This window comes from Monodon monoceros, unplaced genomic scaffold, assembly GCF_005190385.1.
Source record: "Monodon monoceros isolate NGI ecotype Baffin Bay Population unplaced genomic scaffold, NGI_Narwhal_1 Super_Scaffold_12, whole genome shotgun sequence".
In the NCBI taxonomy this organism is placed as follows: Eukaryota; Metazoa; Chordata; class Mammalia; order Artiodactyla; family Monodontidae; genus Monodon; species Monodon monoceros.
Genome location: NW_021703768.1, coordinates 34,361,601 through 34,383,137, shown reverse-complemented (window position 1 = coordinate 34,383,137; position 21,537 = coordinate 34,361,601). Strand labels below are relative to the sequence as shown.

The window sequence follows — 21,537 nt, the reverse complement described above, 5'->3', positions numbered from 1 at the left end:
GGCCAGTTAATCAGGCAAAAATAAAGAGAAAATATATCTCTTTCTCCTTAATTAGGGAGATTACTGAGTCCCTGTATGCTAATTGTTAATTGCCACCTTGTGGCCCTTCCTCCCTGTGCAAAATTATTTTCTTCCCACCCTCCATTAAAAGACCCGTTCACTAAGGAATTAGATCTGAGATTTCTATACTCCAGGGAAGCAATCCAATAAATTAATTGAAGCCAAATTATTAAAAACCTGTGACACAGGTTCATAATTCTTTATTCGAATCCGTAGAGCCAGACTTATTTCAGAATTCACAACTTTCCAGATTTCAGAAAAACATTACTGTGACAGTAGCCCACAATCAAACCTATTAATATTTTTTCAAGAACATGTAGGCATATCACACTACATAAAAGAGGTAGGGCTTCCCTGGTGGTGGCAGTGGTTTGAGAGTCCGCCTGCCGATGCAGGGGACAGGGATCCGGGAAGATCCCACATGCCGCGGAGCGGCTGGGCCCGTGAGCCATGGCCACTGAGCCTGCGCGTGCGGAGCCTGTGCTCCGCAACGGGAGAGGCCACAACAGTGAGAGGCCCGCGTACCGCAAATAATAATAATAATAAATCTAAAAAATAAATAAATAAGAGGTAAAGACTACAAATAGCTTTAAAACAGTTCAGTTTGGGTTTTGCTACCAATTAGTTGGCACCAAATTTAAGAAACAAAATTCCAGTTTTCAGAGTCATTTAGTTTGAATTTGTGGATAAGGAATTGTGGAACTTTATTTCAGTGTGGTATCTTTCACTGAGGATTTTTAAAGCGAGGCCATGTTTTAGCCCAAAGTTACTAATGTTTCATAATATATAGTAATAGAGAATATGTCTTGGGAACTAGGAAGAAAGATTTTGGTTAAAGAGAGCTTTGCCAGTGACACTTAAATCATAACCTGTAGATTACTTCCTGCTCCATATATTACAGTAACATCATTCAATTTATACTCTTTTTTGGAAAGATTCCACTGAATGATCCATGAAGGTTACAGAATAGGAGAATCTAAATTTTTATTCAGAGTAAAATGTTGTGAATGCATTTTCCTTACTCTAGGTGAGGAATTCCGCCCTTCTCCTCATCCAAACCATGTGTGAAAAATGCTACATCGAAGCCCAGGAAGGCTGGCCACTGACTGACTACATCTTCTCGCAGTTTGCAATGTCCAACAAGAATCTGGTACGTAGAGGGTGCCATTTTGAGTGCTGCCCTGTAGCAAGTTCAGTTGACTCAACTGGATTTTAAAAAAATATCTGTGGTCCAAGTTAGAAACTGACTTAGAGGTTATATTTCAGCCTTATCACTTTCAGTAATAAATTTTTCAGCTTCTAGTATTCTCGGTTTTCTTTCAGTGATATCCTTTTTAACTTATAATAAACCCAAGGTAGGTTAAATCAGTTTTTCCTAAAAAGGAGGTAACCTGGCCTCAAAAGCTTGGGGGCGGTTTGGAGACAGGCAGAGAAAGTGAATTGTTTCTAGAAAACAAGAAACATCCATACTTGTTACACCGGTTCCTTTGGATGAAGAGCCTGAAAAACATGTGCTTAAGATCTCAGTAATCTCAGCAAACTCATTGCAGCTGAAATTACAGTCCACTCCACTAGGAAGCAGTGTCATTGGAAATTTTTGCCCCAGAGATAAAAAGGGGAAAGGCCTGAGGGAGAAAAGGAGTAACTGCAGTCCAAGGATCCTCACAATGTTTGTTTTTCTGCTTCAGCCAGGGGTGTTTTTTTCTAGCCCATTCCTCCAAAGAGCACTTTATAACAGGATTAGATACTGGAGACCAAGATTGCTGGATTCCACAAGCCCTTTAAGTTGAGTGACTGCATCCTCCACCCCAGAGGCTAAGAACACCTCCAAGTAAGGTCAGAGGCGACCGACAGCAGGGATTATGAACAAGTCACCTATTTCATCTTTCTTAAAGAGAAACCAATAAAACCTAACTCCCAGGAGACCAAAAAGGCAGAGAAATGTATCCAAGAAACAAGCCTGGAGGTCTTAAAAACCCTGGACCCACTGACCATTGGAATGCCTCAGGTAAGGGGTCTTTTGTCACCACTCATAGTTAATTTGATCACCTTTCTAAAGCTCTGGACATTTAGGAGTAAAGATACGAGTTGGTACTCCATGTGTCATCAGCTTTTTGATGCTCTGACTAGAGGAAGTATGTTGGGATGCTCAGTGCCAGCACATAATAGTTCCTCAAAAACAGGTGTAAAATTAGCTAAATAATCCTTTATATCTGGATGGCAAATGGCAGTTTATAAGCATCTTAATATATTATTTTTCTTCTTCCCCTGACATACTTAGACACATACTGTAAGTGGTGATTCTAACACAGTGAATGCTAAACTTTCCCCATTTATCTGGGAAGGTGTTAAAAGCACACACTCTCAGACCTCACTTGAGGCCTAATATAACCTGAACCTCAAGGGGAGGAGCCTTAGAATCTGCATTTTGCTTAAGCAAAACAACCTGGAAAAGGATTTAATGGCCAGAAATACATGGCACAGCCAGGAGACAATCAGAAGGCCAGTTTAAGGGGATCACAGGCTTTATCTAGGATGGTTTTTTAAGGTGTGGGTTTTGGATTACCAGGGCTATTTATTTAAAATGCACATTTTCAGGCCACGTGCCAGACCTAAATGAATCAGCGTATCTGGGCATGGGGCCCATAAATCTGCATGCAATAAATTCCAACATTTCTGATGCATATTAAAGTTAGGGGAATTCTGATCTAGTAGTAAATGATGGAAGAGTAGTCTAAGGCCAGACTCTGAAGGGTCTGAAATGCCAAATTCCTTCCTTGTCCTTGATGAGCCAATGAAAATTTTAAGCAAAGGCTAAACATTTTAAATGATAACTGTAGGAAATCAGTGTGTTGACACTGATTTAAGAGTAGACACTGATTTTAGAGTAGACTAAGCACAAAGAGTCTATATATGAGATGAGATGAGATTCATAGGGACTGGAACTGGGTCATAATGGTAGGAAGGGCGTGAGAAATCTTACAATTTAAGAAAGACTAGGGGGCTTCCCTGGTGGCGCAGTGGTTGAGAGTCCGCCTGCCAATGCAGGGGACACCGGTTCGTGTCCCGGTCTGGGAAGATCTCACATGCCGCGGAGCAGCTCAGCCCGTGAGCCACGGCCTCTAAGCCTGCGCGTCCAGAGCCTGTGCTCCGCAACGGGAGAGGCCACAACAGTGAGAGGCCCGCGTACCACACAAAAAAAGAAAGACTAGGCTTGGGACTTCCCTGGTGGCACAGTGGTTGAGAATCTGCCTGCCAATGCAGGGGACACGGGTTCGAGCCCTGGTCTGGGAAGATCCCACATGCCTCAGACCAACTAAGCCCATGCGCCACAACTACTGAGCCTGAGCTCTAGAACCCATGCTCCGCAACAAGAGAAGCCATTGCAGTGAGAAGCCCCCGCACCGCAACGAAGACCCAACACAGACAAAAAATAAATAAGTAAAAAAATAAAATTGTTTTTTTAAAAAAAGAAAAGGATTAGGCTTAGGCTTGGTGATTAAATACAGATGCCAAGACAAAGGGAGGAATCCAAGTGGACACCTAAGTTTCCATTAGGTGATCAGCAGAAGATCAGCACCTGGGGACTTCCCTGGTGATCCAGTGGTTAGGACTCGGCGCTTTAACTGCGGGGGCCCTGTGTTCAATCCCTGGTAAAGGAACTAAGACTCCGCAAGCCATGTGGTATGGCCAAAAATAAATTAATTAATTAATTGAAAAAGAAGAAGGAGAAGATCAGCACCTGGAGCACAGCCAGCAGCAGCAGCGCAGTCGCCATCCATTCCCCATCATTCTCACTCTGGACAGTTCCACTCGAGTCTTGGAGTTTGGAGAAATATTTGGGGGCATTTTTGGTTGTCATATTGACAAGGGGTTTAACGGCACTTGGTGAGTGGAGCCCAGCTCTCCCTGCAGTGACCCACAATGACGACTTGTCCTGTCCCAAATTCCAGCAGCAACCTCACGGAGAAACACTGACCAACACTCACTGCAAGTGGCACCTGAAAGTGAATGTGCTGTGCAGAAACTGTGTTTCATGATTTCATTTTGATTTGGCCTGAAGAGCAAAATAATAACACGGGAGAGAAAGTTTTCTAAATTAGAGGGAAACACACAGAGAGGACCAAAGAGGAATAATGAAAAAGAATAAGCAATCCTTGCATCTTGCCTTATGTTTTCCACAGGTGCTATGGCCAAGAATCCTGACTTTTGTGGTACCTGCAGAATATACGGGAACACTGAAATACCTGTTTAATACCATCAGAATTCTGTTTATGGCAGAGAGGAAGAAGAATAATGCCAAGGAGTCAACAGCACTTGTCATCTCTACAGGAGCTGGTGTGTACATTCAAAAACAAAGCAAAACATTTCTCTTATGAGAGACTAGTTTCCGGAAAGGCTACAGGGCTTTGCTTGTAAACCCAAGCCCCATCTGATTTTTTCTAGGCCCCATAGCAGTAATGAAAATTGCTTTGTCTTTCTAGTGAAACTTCCTTCACCACAACAGCTACTGGCCAGACTTCTGGTGAGTGAGTGATGAAAAACCAATGTGGTATGAATTTAAACCAATATAGACAATTCAGCTCCAAATAAATGATAATAAAAATTACATAGATATTCCAAAACAAAAGAAACACTAAAATGGCATAATAAATGTTCTGCTATACTAATGACTCTGATGAAGGTTTATTATTCACAAGATTATGTTCTCACTCTGAAATGTTTGTTAAACTTCATTTATGATTTTTTAAATAAACATAGACTGGATCTGATCCATAAGAACCATTCAAACAAATTCCACATCTGTTGTTTAGATTTCTCTCTCTCTCTTTTTGGCCACATATGTGCTTGAGCACTATTTCCACACGCCCTTATTTAATTAATAGATATATCTAAGTGTTGGTATGTTTCATTTATTTTTGGTTGATGGTTTCCATATATTTTTACACCTTTATCCTCAGAATAAAATTGGGCAGATGGATTGTCTAAGTATTAGCTTTGATCTAGAATAAGTAAGAATAGACTGTGATGGTTTGTTAAAGATTATCTAATGAAGGATTCAAGAGAATCCAGAACAGTGATAAAAAGGAAAAGGTAGGTGAGCCTTCTAAGTATCCCTGAGTTGATTAAAAATTTTTCTTCCTTCCTCCAGGTAATATCTATGCTCGCCAGTTTAGGGAAATTACGTGGGGTTGGTGCAATAGGACTTTTGAAGATATTGCCTGAGATAATTCACCCAAATTTGGTAGAGCTATGGAAAACACGCATACCTGAGCTCCTGCAGCCTCTGGAAGATACAAGGGAGTGGGATCAGGTCTTTATCCAAGGAGGCAAGAACACAAGGAAATGAGGCACCACTTCTATGTCTTAAGCCATTAATGTTCACATTAGGCAATAAAAACAATGAACTTGACATGCAAGGTAGACAGCTCTATTTTGTCCTGGACTCCTTATGTTCTATTTCTCTACCAAATACTTATATTGATATTTTAAGAGGACCAGGTGTGTTACATATTTAGCAGGAACTTTTACTTTTGCTCTGGTCTTTTTTTTGTATTTAGAGAAGTTCTCTTTTGGTATTGTTCTAAAAAGTTATTATTCATCCATGCTAGAATATTAGGATATGGTAATTCAGTAGTTACTGTTGAAATTGGCAAAAAGCCTGGATTTTTATCATGGATTGAAGACCCTCTGTCCAGCTGACTAGCAATTTAGAATTGCCAACATAGTAAATTTAATCTGAAATAACCATCCTGCATAGGGAGAAAGCCTGAAATGGAACAGTAGCAGTCAGTGCTGACCTGGATACTGGGCTGGGTTTTTTTTTTTTTTTTAGCACTTATTGCATCAATTTCTATTTCTAGGAAAGAACACTAGTATCGTGCTGTGGGAGACCATGCTGCTTCAGGTAAAGCTGGCTCCTAGACTAATTGTTGATCATGGGGTGATGAAATCACCAAAAGTTACCCATCTTTACGAAAAAGAATTAGATTCCAAAGGACAGGAAACAACATTTCCTTTTCTTGAGAAAATCACTGGACTGTTAGACGTGATCACATAAGAATTTTACGCTCTTTAAATCACAATTTGAACAATAATCTTTAGTCTTCAATTTGATTCAGAATTTAAGACAGTTCTGAAGGTATCACTTACTAATATTTTTCTTACTAATATTTTTTTCCATCTTTCTTAAATCTTCTCTAATTTTCAGTTTTTTCCTCTCCTTGCAATTGCATTATTTCACCATTCATAAAAAGAAACAGAGATTAACATAATTTCCACTTCTTTGGTCCTAAATACAACTCCATCTCCTCCTCTATCTGCTTCTCACTATCTTTTTCCTGATGTCTAAACACCAAAAGGCCATGTTGTACCCCTTCTCCAGAAAAGAATCTTTCTCTCATCCATAACTTTTTGGACCTTGACAACCAAACAGTGCCACAGACAATGTCAAATCCCCAAAAGAGTAAATTGCAGACAGGAGTTGGACAGTGGCTTTACAGAGAGCATTTTGATTTCAGGAGCCCACAGGAGATCAAGGAACCCATGGGCAGGGAGCTTTTAATCCAGCAGAGTTTTGGTTCATAAGCCACCTATATACCTCTCACTGTTGTGGCCTCTCCCGTTGCAGAGCACAGGCTCCGAACACACAGGCTCAGCGGCCATGGCTCACGGGCCCAGCCGCTCCGCGGCATGTGGGATCCTCCTGGACCGGGGCACGAACCCGTGTCCCCTGCATTGGCAGGCGGACTCTCAACCACTGCGCCACCAGGGAAGCCCCTACATTCTTTTTTTTAACATTCTTTTCTGTTACAGTTTATCATAGGATATTGAATATAGTTCCCTGTGCTGTACAGTAGGGCCTCGTTGTTCATCCATTCTGTATATAAAAGCTTCCATCTGCTCACCCCGACCTCCCACTCCATCCCTCCCCCAAGCGCCACCTGCTTGGCAACAGCCAGTCTGTCCTCTATGTCTGTGATTCTGTTTCTGCTTCATAGATAGGTTCACTTGTGTCCTATTTTAGATTCCATACATAAGTGATATCATATGCTATTTGTCTTTCTCTTTCTGACTTCACTTAGTATGATCATCTCTAGTTGCATCCATGTTGCTGCAAATGGCATTATTTTGTTCCTTTTTATGGCTGAGTAATATTCCATTGTATATATGTACCGCATCTCCTTGATCCATTCCTCTGTTGATGGACGTTTAGGTCGCTTCCATGACCTCCCTATTGTAAATGGTGCTGCTATGAACATAGGGGTGCATGTATTTTTTTGAATTATAGTTTTGTCTGGATATATGCCCAGGAGTGGGATTGCTGGATCATACAGTAACTCTATTTTTTGTTTTCTGAGGAACCTCCATACTGTTTTCCATAGGGGCTGCACCAACTTACATTCCCACCAACAGTGTAGGAAGGGTCCCTTTTCTCCACACACTCTCTGGCATTTGTTATTTGTAGACTTTTGAATGATGGCCATTCTGACCAGCATAAGGTGGTACCTCATTGTAGTTTGTTTCTGGTTTTTTGTGGGGTTTTTCTGTATTTATTACTATTTATTATAGAATAGGTAACTCTTTTATTTAGAGAAAGCTCAGGGTATTTTTAATGGTTTTTAAATTTATATTTAAAAAAATACCTGTCAAATGTTTTTGAAGAATTTGATTATAAAATTTGCTAGATTTTTAAAATATTTTAATTTTATTGGATTATAGCTGATTTACAATGTTGTGTTAGTTTCAGGTGTACAGCAAAGTGATTCAATTATACGTATACATATATTCATTCTTTTTTTAGATTCTTTTCTCATATAGGTTATCACAGAATATTGGGAAGAGTTCCCTGTGCTATACAGTAGGTCCGTGTCGGTCATCGATCTTAAATATAGTAGTGTGCGTGTGTTCATCCCAATCTCCTGATTTATCCCTCCCCCTCCCCCCCCAAATCCTTTGGTAACCATAAGTTTGTTTTTGATATATATAAGTCTGCTTTTGTAAATAAGTTCATTTGTACCTTTTTTTTAAATTAGATTCCACATATGAGTGATATCGTATGATATTTGTCTTTCTCTGTCTGACTTACTTCACTTAGTTTGATCATCTCTAGGTCCATCCATGTTGCTGCCAATGGCATTATTTCATTCTTTTGTATGGCTAAGTAATATTCCATTGTATATATGTACCACATCTTCTTGATCCATTTCTCTGTTGATGGACATTTAGGGTTGATTTGTATTTCTCTAATAATTAGCAGTGTTGAGCATCTTTTCATGTGAACTATGGCTTCTTTAAAATGTCAGATTTCAGTGACCTCTCCACAGCACCCCACCCCCAACACCCCCCTTCCAGAATCAGAATCTCTAGGTGGGGTACCTGCGAGCTCACAGGTTTTAATGATACCCACAGTGAATCTTATCCCATATGAGGTTTGAAAGCAACGGCTCTATGCTTCCTGGTCCTTAACTCTTGGATCCACCTCTCCTCCTATATTCAGGCTTCTTTTATCTTCCCCTCCCTCTCTCAAAATTTTTATCTTATTTTCCCCTGCTACCATTTTTTTTTCTTTTCTTTTCTTTTTTAATTTTTTTTATTTTTAGCTGCATTGGGTCTTTGTTGCTGCGTGCGGGCTTTCTCTAGTTGCGGCAAGCGGGGGCTACTCTTTGTTGTGGTGCGCAGGCTTCTCATTGCAGTGGCTTCTCTTGTTACAGAGCACCAGCTCTAGGCGCACGGGTTTCAGTAATTGTGGCACATGGCCTCAGTAGTTGTGGCCCACAGGCTCTAGAGCACAGGCTCAGTAGTCATGGCGCACGGGCTTAGTTGCTCCGCAGCATGTGGGATCTTCCCTGACCAGGGCTTGAACCTGTGTCCCCTGCATTGGCAGGCGGATTCTTAACCACTGAGCCACCAGGGAAGCCACCCTGCTACCATTTTAAAATAACTGTTCTTACTAGGAAGGAAGGTTCTTTCTTGAGAAGCCTTGAGAACAGTTCTTTTCCTTCCTCCAATCTTGAGTATACTTCTTGGCTTCTTTTTCCAAACTGTCTGCATTTGCTTTCTTCCCTTATACTGCCAAGGTTGTACAATTTTTTTCTCTTCAAAGGATCCACTCAATGAGTTTCTATTAAGAAAATGAATACAAATCTTTTCATTGGTTTTGACATTGTGTTCTTTCCAAGCTTAAGGTAGAGAAAACACAGGAGAAATTGTAGATTTTAGAAACTGCAAATGGATTTTGTCCTCCAAAAAGACAAAAACACCTTTTTGTGTACTATTCAATGAAGAGGGACATGGGTTCAGACAACTGATTGCGGCTCTGGCTCAAAATAATTGATGAAATGAGGAATATTTCATGACTCGAGTTGAAGTTGGCAACTTGTGCTTGTATATCTAATTGGTTCTTCAAGGCATTTAATTCACTATTCCAAAAATGTCCCTCTTTCTTAGTATGGTGTAAAGCAAACTAACTTTGACAAATGGAGTTTTTTTCCAAATCTACCCAAACCTTGAAAGATGTTAACTTCAATTTTAAGTTTCAGATTGGATGAGTTTCTATTTTACGTTTTTTGGCAATTTTTATTCAAAAGGAAAAAGGAAGGCACTTACACGGAGTTACTTGCCCTTCCTGTGCATCTAATTCTTAATGGGAATTTGGAACAGGTTGTTATGAGAAAAGGAATAATCCCATGTAATATATACTTTATGCTTTTAGAATACATTGTAACAAAAAAGCACCAAGAAAGCACATTAAACCGTCACATTAGTATCTGACTTTCACCTCCTACAACAGTTGCTCAAAGAGTCGTTATTGGAAGATCAATGATGTAGCCTGGACCATTCAACTGAGTCGGGATTTCAACCAGCAAATGGACAGTTACGGCAACACCTCTGTTGAGAAGGTTGGTTTTTTAGCTCAGAGACCTTAGCTTCTACTTTATGACCAAAAGGAGGAAGAAATGGTTAGAAAAATGCTCCCTTCTCTTCACCCTACATTTGACCAAAAGTTACAGGGCCACACCTATCTGCAAGGAAAACTGCCAAGTATAGTGCCTTCAAGATAAATACATGCCTAACTAAAATTCAGGGGTTCTGTTCTAGAGAAGGAAGAAAAATGGATACTGGAAGGCAAATAGCAGCCTACCATAGCACTAGTTTAATGCAGCTTATGCCTTGGTTTACATTGGGCCAGTCTTGTGAGGCTGGCTACGAGAAATAATCTACAATTTTTTAAAAACTTGAAAAAAAAGAATGCTCAAAGGCCACTTCTTTCATTCCTCTCTCTCCACATGACCTCTACCAAACCCTCCACATTGTAACCATCCATTCCAAATGGGGTTTGAATCCAGCTTCTGCTACTTACTGCTTATGTAGCTTTAAGTAAATTTTTTAACCTCTCTGGAGCCTCAGTATACTCACCAACAAAATGGAAATTTTATTTACCTCTGAGGATTGTAGTGTTATGAGGGTTCAATGAGATAAAGTATATAAAGTCCCAAGTGAAGTGCCTGGCACATGGCATGTGTTTAATAAAAAGTAGATGGTGGTTATCATTGTGGTTATATTATTCCTAATTTTTTTTTCCAAAAAAACATTTCCTAAGTCATTAAATGTTCCCAGTATTAAGTGTCTCTTTCCCCAAATTCTTTATTAGCAACCTCTAACTCTTCCATGTAATTTTCAAACTTCCTCTCACTGACTGACTCTCTAATTTGGTACAGAGTACTGATTCTCCAAATTGGTCTATCCAGCCTGCAGACACACCCATCAGAAAAATTTGGTGAGCAATGACTCATCTTCTTATACACGAAGTAGCCTTGTGCATCTCATGTAGTACCATTCACCCAACAGCTTCCAAACCCACAAGATTAGTCCAAGATAATGGTTGTATGAGTAGGCAGAGCAATTCAAGCAATGAGCTGCTTAGATGGCTCTAAACCTTTACACTTAACACCAGAAAAGTAAGTGTACCAGCTAGCTTTAGAAGCATAACGAACTACCCCTGGTGGCTTAAAATAATACGCACCTAGTTAGCTTACAATTTTGCAAGTTGACAGTTTGAGTTGGGCTCAACTGGGCAGTCTTCTGATCTCAACTAGCCTCACTGCAGTGCACTGGGGATTGGCTGGTCTGGGATGATCTTAACTAGGACAGCTTTTTTCTGCTACTTGCAGTGCCTCATCCTCCAGCAGGCTAGCCCAGGCTTGCTCTCATGGTGGGGGCAATGAAGTATGCAATGTCTCCTGAGGTCTAAGCTCAGAAGGGGCATACTATTGCTTCTACCAATTCCATTGACAAAAGCAAGTCACAAGACCAACCCAGATGCAAGGAATGGAGAAATAGAGTCGTCTTGATAGGAGCTGCAAACTCCCAAAGCAGGGAGGCGTGGATAGAGGTGGGATAGAAAGGTTATGGCTATTTTTGCAATCAATGACATTTTTTTCCCCAATTCTGGGTTTCTGATTTCTGGGATTCCTAGCCAAGTCCCCAAGTAAGAATGCACTATACATTGAATCTGACCAAATTCAGCAGAGAAGCAACAGATCAGCAGTACTGGGGGCCACTGAGGCTAGCTAGCCCTTCACACGTAAGTCACATTTCCCCCTGATCAAATCAATTTTTTCTCAGCACAAGACTTTTCCAGACTCTTTCCTGTCCTTCTCCCAAGATGGAGTTAAATAGACTCTAGCAGCTTTGACCCCAATTAATACTTACTCCAGTTCTGTAAACAGTTTTCCTCATTATGATTCCATGATCATGGGGGTCTTTTGCCTGGACAACCGAGAGTGAAGTGGCTGCTACCTCGTCAGATTCTTACTCTGGTTTTACTCTTACTCTGGTAGTTCTTCCACCTGTTTTATCACCTTAGGTCCCCCTCTCATCCCAAGTCAGACTAATGCGTACAATTTCTCCTGAATGTACTAATTTAACTTCATTTGTTACTACTAGATTTTCCTTTCCTCCTGTGCCATACATCCTTTCTGATCAATAATGACCACTCCATAGCTACAATCCTAGGAGCTCTGCAGGGTCCTTAGAGTGGACTTCCAACTGGCCACTTTACTCTCCTGTGTGTAACAAGATGGACAGTCTAAAGAGATGCCAATCTGGTATTATATAGCTATATATACACACATGTTCATATACCTATTTACATCCAGGAGTGTGCTATACTGTTCAAACACAAGCCACTGAGGGGCTGCCCCACACCTCCAGGCATAGCTCTACATCATACATGGCCTCTAACGAAAGATGACAGGAAGACACAACTTTCCTACTTGCCTTTTCTCCATCCCGACACTGCAGAAGTAACCAGGGTAGGGCTGGCATACATAATGAATCCAACATTCTCACCACCTGTAAGGGAGGTGGAAGCCACAGAATGATTCCCCACATGCTCCGCCTCCAGTGTTCCTCCGTGGGGTGCTTTCCCTCCCCAGTTTAGAGTTCCGTACTAAAGACACAATGCGTGTGTAAAAGTTCCTATGTGAATTTTCTTTTTCACTCCTAATACCATTCTGGCAGCACTTCTGGACAACTCACTCTACTCCTGGGAGAGAGATAATAGTAGAGCATACAAAGTATTATTCTCAAAATTACTATACTCTAAATCTCCTAAACTATAAACTAAGTCAATATACTGTGGAGTTTGAGAATATCTGATGACATTATCTTCAAAATTACCCAATTTTATTGAGCATGTTAATGCAATGAGCACTTACTAGCTACCAGTGACTGTCCACTGGAAATAATCAATAAGACCCTCTGCAACCAAGAACTGAAATTCTGAGCATAGAGACAAATAAGAAAATTAAAAATTACAGTAGAGAGTGAAAGGTATTATGATGGTGGAGCACACGGCATAGAGGAGAGCAGAAGAACACAGGTAGAGGACAGAGCCTTGGTGGGGTGTGGGGGGGAACGCTTTGAAGAGACAGTATAGGAAAGTACTTGGTTAGTAAGCAGTCATAAGTTACCTCAATGTCTTTTCTTCAAATGATTGTTTTAACTCTTTCCATTTTTCATCAGTCTTGCTTTCCAACCTTTAACTGTGTTGCTTGTCCTTTGTTTTCCAGAAATTTCTTTGGAAAGCCTTGGGAACCACCTTAGCATCCTGCCAAGACACAGACTTTGTAAGCTCACAGATTAAGGAAGCTCTGGCTGCTCCCAACACCTGGGGGATCAACGCCAGGTGGGACCCCTTTCTTTCAATTTCCTCTCATGATAATGATAATGAATTCCTTCTGGAAAACCTCTTGACAGTTCTTATGTTAATGTCTTACTTATTCAGAATTATCCATGCATTCAAGAGAGTCCAACAGAATTATTCAGAAAAATGAAACTTCCTTATTTAAATATCAATGCTGCATTATCTAACCAGGTTTGTGAAAATATTGAAAAATGAATTTTAATCACTCACTTAACAAGAGTATTTTAAATATATTTTGACCTTGGCTTTATAACTTAAGAGTATGATTGTAAGTATCAAAATCATTAAACTTGTAAGCTGAAAGTAAGCTTATATATGATTGGTTTTCCACCTAGAGAAAATATAAGTATAACCTGGAGAGCTTTTGCAAAGTGTTTTTGCCTCTTCCCTACCATAGCCTAAGCTGGAGAGCATATGTGAATGTGGAAGAAAAAGGAGGATGTCTGTTAAAAAAAATACAAAAACAAAAATCAAAACTCTGCAAGGCTAATAAAGACCAGCTAGTAAAAAATAAATTTTCATAGTCTGTCTTGTTATATACTCTTCTCAGAAATTCTCAGATGTTTAGGGTCCTTTCCCCATCGTAAATGGCTAGAAACCACTAGACTTACCGAACTTTTCAAACTGTTCCTTCTCAGATATTCAGTCATCACATTTCTCATTGGCATTATTCCTAGCACCATTTTTCCCATCCTAATTGCCCTTTTAGTTCTGCTCTGGGCTAGGAAACAATGTCAGTTTATTTCAGATATAAGCATACAATATGGCCGTCATTCAACGTCTGAGGGGTTCACAAACTTTAAAAGATGAACTTTGTGACATCCATTTGAGCTTCTCAAATTCCTCTCTTACTTAACTTTACTTCAAGTTCTTGAGTGTGTCCCACACACTCAAGTCACTTAGTGAATGAACTCTGGATGGGTAAGGTGTTTAACGCGTAACTTTCTTAGTCTCACTGAGCCTGCTGGCCTTCCATCTCCCGAGCATGACTCTCTCCCTCAGGTGACACCTGAGCTCTGATTCTGATGTCAGACTAGCTGGATTCAAATCTTGCCTCTACAACATGCTACCTACATCCCTCAGGTTCTTCCAAGTAAAATAAGGGAAAATAGAACCCTTCTCAAAGTTCTTATTCATGGAGAGTGCTTAGTGAACAGCTTTAGGAGAAGAGAGCTGAGGTTGCAACTGTGAGGAACTGGAGAGAGAAAATGGACTCAGGGAAAGATGAAGGACATCTGTGCAGATTTGAGGGCCCCATTGGGGGTTGAAATCATCTTCTACTGGCACCTATTTTCTCCGTGGGGTCACTTATTTTTCCAGTAGCCTCCTGCAGATGAGGTGTAGGGATAGGTGATCGGCAAATGGGGAGTCAGATTTATCCAGGGCTTTGCCAGACTTACGTGATAGAAAGACAGTGGGACATAGGTGGAAAAGTAGGGGAAGGAGTTAAGACATTAGGAAGATGGGTTGGGAGAGGAGAAACACAGAGCACTGTGGCGTGACAGGACCCAGAGGCTGAAAGACACAGGTTTATATCTTAGGCCATGACCAAGGAACACAGAGACATCAGGCACAGCCTTTAAAGATCTCTTCCAAGCATCTTCTGATAATGGAGAGTATGTGACCTGGTATCTGAGGACTAAGAACAGTGCTGGTTGAGACCTTGGTGACAGTGGTCATGGTGGTTCTAGCCGGGTTATACAATCGGATGAAATGTAACAGGACTCATAAACAAACTGCCATGAAGGTACAGTGGTGAAGTGAGCCTCGAGCAAGAGAGGTGGGAAGAATGTGGGCAAGGGGGGAATATGACCACAGAGCATGAAACAGGAGCTACCAGCTTTCAACATTTTAGCCACTTGAGATATAGTAAGCGTTCAGCAGGAGAGGGATCCTGTAGAAATGACAGTCAACTCTAGCTCAAAAAAACCTCCACTGGCTTCCCACTAGTCTAAGATTAGAAATCCAAATTACTGGCTGTGGCCTGAAAGGCCCTACCCAGACCAACCCCCACTTCCTCTCTCACCTCATCCTGCACTTCCCCTTGATTGTTCCTTCTGCCCTCCTCGATGGACCTCAGGGCCTTTGCACTTACTCTATCTGTTTAGAATTCTGCTTCCCAGGTAGTCCAATGGCTCAGTCTCTTGCTTATTTCAGGACTCTTCTCCATGTCACCCTTGTATTGAGGCCTTCTCTGGGCACCCTATTTATATTGCCAACTCCCCCCAGTGTGCAGCTTCTACTCTTTTTTTTTTTTTTGCTTTTCTTATCTCCATAGCACTTATCACCTTCTGACATACTATACATTTACATTTACATGCTTACCAAATGTATGTGTTCACTTTATGTCACTTCTCAGTCACTTCCCCTGGCTGCACAGTCAAAAGGTTGGGGAGTTTGATGTGTTTTGTTCAATCCTGTATCCCCTGCACCTAGAAGAGTTCCTGACACATAATGGGTGCTCAGTATATATTTGTTGAATAGATGAATAAACTCAAAATGCCCTATCTCTTCTGATTTTAGGGAATAACATCTATCTTAGGATACTGTGCCAAGAACCACTTTGAAATTGTTTTAAAAGTTCTTAAAACATTCCAAGATCGGGAAAAGTTTTTCATGAATCGATGCAAGGTAAAAAGAAGAATTTTCTCCTCCAAAGCCCTTGGTCATTGCAAAGGCAAATGACACTGACTGCTTCAGTGAATATCCTTTCTCCATATTATACCTGCTCCCGGCCCCAGGTCTTTATTCCAGGTCAGAACTGTCTGAACCCAGGCCCTGAAGAATGACCAGCTAGGTAACAAGTCTCCTCCACTTTCTGTCACTAATGCTGACCTGGGAGGCCCTAAGGAGCTCCGTGTGTGCCTAGGTTTGTCCCAGCTGCTCAGGCCTCATGGAGAGTTTCCATTGTGTACACTCTGCTTCCCCTAAAGGAGAAGAATTTAATGAGTAAAAATTAATGCAAGCCTTCTCACAGGTACCTCTCTTAACTCCTGATAGATCCACAACACCGTCCTGTGTGTTTAAATTTATATAGGCAAGAGTGTCAGCTTTAGACTAATTGTAATAATCTCAGTCCCATTTCTTAACTCCCTAGTGGCCCATAGAATTAAGAAAAAATATGAGAGAAAAAGAAACTCCTTCAGTCATATTTTTTATGTCTCTCTTTCCTCCTGTTCAGGGTATTTTCTCTGGGAAAAAGAGCCTGACCAAGACTGACGTCATGGTAATCTATGGAGCCATGGCCCTCCATGCTCCCAAGAGGCAGCTCCTCCCCAGGCTTGATCAAGACATTGTATCCCAAGTCATTTCTTTATGGCCAGTGCTCTCAGGTAACAACCAACACAGGGCCACCTCGATTTCCAAGGCTGGGGTTCCCAAAACTTGGAGGGACTCAGCTCTTGGAAATCTTCATGCTCAAAGGACACAGACCAAAGGCAAGATAGGGTATGGTATAGTATGTTTGGAGGATGAGAACTTACGGAAAGAGAACATTTTATTATGAAACAGAGTTGAGTGATTTGTTTCTTTCTTAAGACCTTGGGCAGTTCACATACCACCACTCCCGCATTGCCTTCCTAGACCAGTTGTACCCACCATGATCTCACCCTCATTTAAACTTAAAGCAGTGACTCCTGTACTACTTTAGGGCAGCTGGCTTATTACTTCCCTGTAATAGTCTCTGATGAGTTGCTAATGGTAGCTGTTTAACCTTTTATAGGGTAATACTTATAAGCCATCTAAAAGAGTGTCTCACAAACAGTAAGAGCCATTTATGTATTTTTAAGTGAATAAAATGCATCACTTGTCAATCTACTCAATCCACCTCAAGTTGTACTAATTTCCCACTCCACCATCATCCCAGCCACGCTGACCATCCCTGACACTCCTCAACATGCCAAGGATGCTTCTGCCTCGGAACCACAAAACCGAGTTGGAATTCATCCAATCATTTCTGTCCCCCATAGCACTTTTTGTATCTTTAATAAAATGCTTTCTACAGGTTGTCAGTTCAGCCATTTTGCTGATTTAGTACCAAGTCAGCCACCTAAGACCCACCTAGCAATCAAGTTTAAAATATGGCTTCCCAGAGTCATTATCCAGGGAGGTTGCCTCAGTAGGTCTGGGGTGGGGTCTGCCATTTGTATTTTTTAAAGGTTTATGAATGATTCTTATTCACAGCCAGGTTTAGGGGTTTTCGTTGATTACCTGCACATCTGCTTCTCCATTAGATTGACAGCACCTTGATGTTAGGTATTGTACACTATGTTCCTTTATCTCCTCTTCTGTGTCCTCCACAAACCACCTATTTGATAAATCTGTGCTCTTGACATTTATTCATGTGTGTAGGTGAGAAGAATGGACTCATAGGGAGCTCACGGTATTGTAGATAAAGGTACATGCTAGTGGAAGGATGTAGGGCAGTGATCCTCACACCTCAGCTGCATGAGAATTACCTGGAAAGCCTGTTAAAAATGGAGATCCCTAATGAATCAGTCTTCAGGGATGGATCACTGAATCTGTAATTTTAACACCTTCCTCAAAAAGTGATTCTGACATACCCAAAATTTGATAAGCAATGATGAGAACTGAAAACAAAATTTTCAAAGATGTTTTATGTTACATTAATATTTAGTCCATCAATGAGGAAAATTATTATAAAAATAAAAAAGGAAAGAGACAAAGATGTTTCAGATAAAGATCACTGGACACTTTGAGGTCAGTTCTGCTATAAGGCAACATTTGCACAAGATAGTACCAGAAAAACCACAGGGATTATGGGGGAAATGGGGTGAGGGGAACATTCAAAAATACCCCATCAATGACACATTAAAAAAAAAACGGAATTAAATTTTCAAAAGTAATTTAAAAAACATTTAGGAAATATATAAATACTACCAAGGAATGACGGCACGTTTCATTGAAAAACACCTGAAGTCAGCTGTGCAATTTATGAGCTACTATGAAATGGTGGTGGGAAAGAGGGTTATCTGAAATCTGACAAACAGCTGTAATGCCAGATTTGAATTAGAGCAGCTCATCACACCCAGTAAACAAAGGCAGCTGACGGATATTCGAGGTATGTGCACAACTCTTCCTATGCGGCTCAGTTCAACTGTTGCACCTTTTTGCTCTCACGGACAAAACTGTTCATAAGCAAACTCAAAATTCAGAATATGCTAAAAGTATTCCCTCATGTATCAATTTCGTTGAAACAAATTTGCATTTTCAACACAGGCGTTGTCGCAGAACTAACTATATCTCAATTCCAAAGTCAGCTGCCCTATTAACTTTCATTTTATAACTTTTCACCGCTTTTTCTGCCAAGAGCTTTAATACCCTTTTTCTTACCAAAGTCTGATAGAGCCTCTTTAAAATGAGAAGGCTGAAGCCCAAAGGCTTGACATCTTTATGCTGCTTTCTGTAGTTTAGTCATGATTCACCCAGGGCAAAGAATCTACCAGTGTACAGGGTCTCCCTTTGAAACTGGGAGAGGGAGGCAATAGCTCCCACCAGTTGGAAGGACTCGGCACTGTTGTCCTTCAGGTTGATGGGTCGGTCTTTTTGTTGGGATGAGGGAACTCTAACTGCTGCTCTGGTGTCTGCTTCTGCCTTTGATTTTTTTCAGGTTCTGGGCATGGCTGTGATGAACAAAGTATGCAGCATATGTGATATATTTGAATACCTGTGTTTGAGTATAAATATATCTGAATACAAATTATGCTCTGTGGAAGTACAGTAAGCATAAATGTTCTCTTGATTTGATTCCACAGGAAAAGATCCCAAAATATAACTAATTAATCCAGTTCTGAAGCCAGGAACCCTGAACCTAATTTAAGACAGAACAAGGAGCTGTATTTGGTTCTAGGTGGTTTGGAAGTTAGACTGTAAACTAGAACAGTGTTCTTAGAACTGTGGGTTGTAAACCACCAGTAGATCATGAAATCAATTTAATATATCTAATAGATCAAAACCAGCAAAATGTTTGTAATGAAATAAAAGAGAAATAGAAGAGTACATTGCACATAGCAATAATAAATATCATAAAACTTTTATTTCAGTTATGTATTTTATATATATATATTCACTATATTGTGCATGTAAGTACTGGGTAGAATTGTAAACTGTTCCCTATTTTGATTTCTGATCAAAAATGTTTGAAAGCCACTCCTCTAGAGAAACCTCAGTTTATGATGGGAGCTGGAGGGGCTGGAGATTGACCTTAGTTTCTCAACTTCCCTGCAACTTGGATCCGAGACTAAGGTGGAGATGGCAAAAGGAGCAGAGTGTCACTCCTGTCTGGGCACATATTTCAACCCTATTTGTAGAACCGGGTGTGGTGCCTAAGACCCTGGCTTGCACTGTGAGTCATTTTGCTTTAGGACATGGATCTGCAGATGAGTTTTATAAGAAGTATACGGAAACTGGCATTGCTGTCCAAGATGCTGAGGATGAGAAGTTCAAGTTTTCCTACAAGGAGGTGCTGCTGAGTTACATGCTGGTGAGTGTGCAGGGAGGACATGGGCAAAACCCTGAGAAGTTCATTACCAAGAGTGCAGGTAATGGGTAAAACTCGCCAGTCCGGAAGAACAGACCTTGGGCGTATTTCCGCCTGAGGGTGCCCAACGGTCCAATGAGGTTTCCACCTCTTTGTGTCTAGAAACTCCCCTGGTCCTTCCTGAGACAGTTTACCTCCTTGTCTGTGTTGCAGGACTTCATCAGGGATGAGCCCCTGGATTCCTTGGCTAGCCCTGTTCGGTGGAAAGTCTTAATCGCCATCAGATACCTCAGGTAGAGAATTTTTTGTTTGTTCTCATTGAAAAAATATTTCCTCCCCCATATCCTCATTCTGATCAACTGACTTATCGATCGGTGCAGACTCTAGTGCACGGATCAAACATGAACACAGTTCATCAACAGGTTATTTCAAATGGGGGCTTTTTCTCTTTCCAGAGTGACAGAATTGACTGAGAGCCTGATCATTTGTTGACTCACAGGGACTAACGGAGCTGCTTACAAGAGTCAGACTTATTGATATATGAGGACTGAAACTTCTGTGCAAAAATAATTTATCTTGGCCTGTAGGCAAATTTTAATCGTCCCATTAGAAATATATGAAACCCTTAATCACATCCTAGTTTGGTTAGCAGCAATAAGCCTGAAGAAGATAATAATTTTAAGCACGTTTTTAAAATAATATTTTTCCCCTGCAGTAAAAGAAATAGAAGTTCACTGTTAAAACCTGGAAACTACAGAAAGTTTTTAAAAATAATAAAAATCATCCCAATCCTCCCCCCCTTATTATCAACATTTTGGTATATTTCCAGGTCTTTATTTCTAGTCTTCCATGTTGGTTACAGAGTTGAGATTCTACTCTGCATATGACTTTTTATCCTGTTTTTTTTTTTCTCACCTCATCTTACATATTCCCATGTTATTACCAACTCTTCACAGACATCAGTCATTTTTTATTAATTTTTTTAATTTTTGATTGTGGTAAAGTATACATGTTTATCATCTGAGCCATTTTTAAGTGTACAGTTCAGTGTGTTAAGTACTTTTACATTGTTGTGCAAAGCAATCTCCAGAACTCTTTTCATCTTGCAAAACTGAAGCTCTGTACCCGTTAAACAACTCTTCATTCCCTCCTTCCACCAGCCCTGGCAGCTACCATTCTACTTTCTGTCTCTGTGAATTTTATACTTTAGGTAACTCATGTAAGTGGCATCATACAGTATTTATCTTTTGACACCTGGCTTATTTCCCTTAGAACAATGTCTTCAAGGTCCATCCATGTTGTAGCATGAATCAGAATATCATTCCTTTTTTAAGGCTGAACAATATTCCATTCTACGTGTATACCATATTTTGTTAATCCATTCATCTGTTGGACGTTCATCTGATGGGTGTTTTTCACATTTCGGCTATTGTAAATAATGCTGCTATGAACATGGGTGCACAGATATTTCTTCCAGACCCTGCTTTTAATTATTTGGGGTATATATCCATAAGTAGGCCTGCTGGATCATATGTCAAGCCTATTTTTATCTTTAGAGTAACCACCATACTGTTTTCTCTGGCAGTGACACTATTTTACATTCCCACCAGCAGTGCACAAGGGTTCTAATTTTTCTGTATCCTTGCCATCACTTTTTTTGTTTGTTTGTTTTTACAGTAGCCATCCTAATGGGTGTGAGATGGTATCTCATTGTGGCTTTGAGTTGCCGTTCCCTAATGATTAATGACTTCGAGCCTCTTTTCATAGC

The 21,537-nt window shown here is 40.5% G+C and overlaps 1 protein-coding gene and 1 long non-coding RNA gene across 2 annotated transcripts in view; one reads left to right on the top strand and one right to left on the bottom strand.

Annotated features, from left to right (window-relative positions):
* Positions 1 to 21,537, bottom strand: part of LOC114891890 — a 253,784-nt gene that overhangs the window by 203,961 nt on the left and 28,286 nt on the right. The gene's annotated exons all lie outside the window — the stretch shown is intronic.
* The window catches only part of MROH2B (maestro heat like repeat family member 2B), a 58,634-nt gene that overhangs the window by 13,481 nt on the left and 23,616 nt on the right, over positions 1 to 21,537 (top strand). The window contains 17 exon segments of the mRNA XM_029216380.1: positions 1,088 to 1,214; positions 1,956 to 2,068; positions 4,245 to 4,398; positions 4,545 to 4,585; positions 5,213 to 5,352; positions 5,923 to 5,968; positions 9,854 to 9,871; positions 9,873 to 9,962; positions 13,137 to 13,230; positions 13,233 to 13,252; positions 15,794 to 15,901; positions 16,452 to 16,585; positions 16,587 to 16,602; positions 18,900 to 18,926; positions 19,654 to 19,684; positions 19,687 to 19,772; positions 19,983 to 20,062. Of these exon segments, the coding sequence (XP_029072213.1) occupies positions 1,088 to 1,214; positions 1,956 to 2,068; positions 4,245 to 4,398; positions 4,545 to 4,585; positions 5,213 to 5,352; positions 5,923 to 5,968; positions 9,854 to 9,871; positions 9,873 to 9,962; positions 13,137 to 13,230; positions 13,233 to 13,252; positions 15,794 to 15,901; positions 16,452 to 16,585; positions 16,587 to 16,602; positions 18,900 to 18,926; positions 19,654 to 19,684; positions 19,687 to 19,772; positions 19,983 to 20,062 (1,325 nt within the window).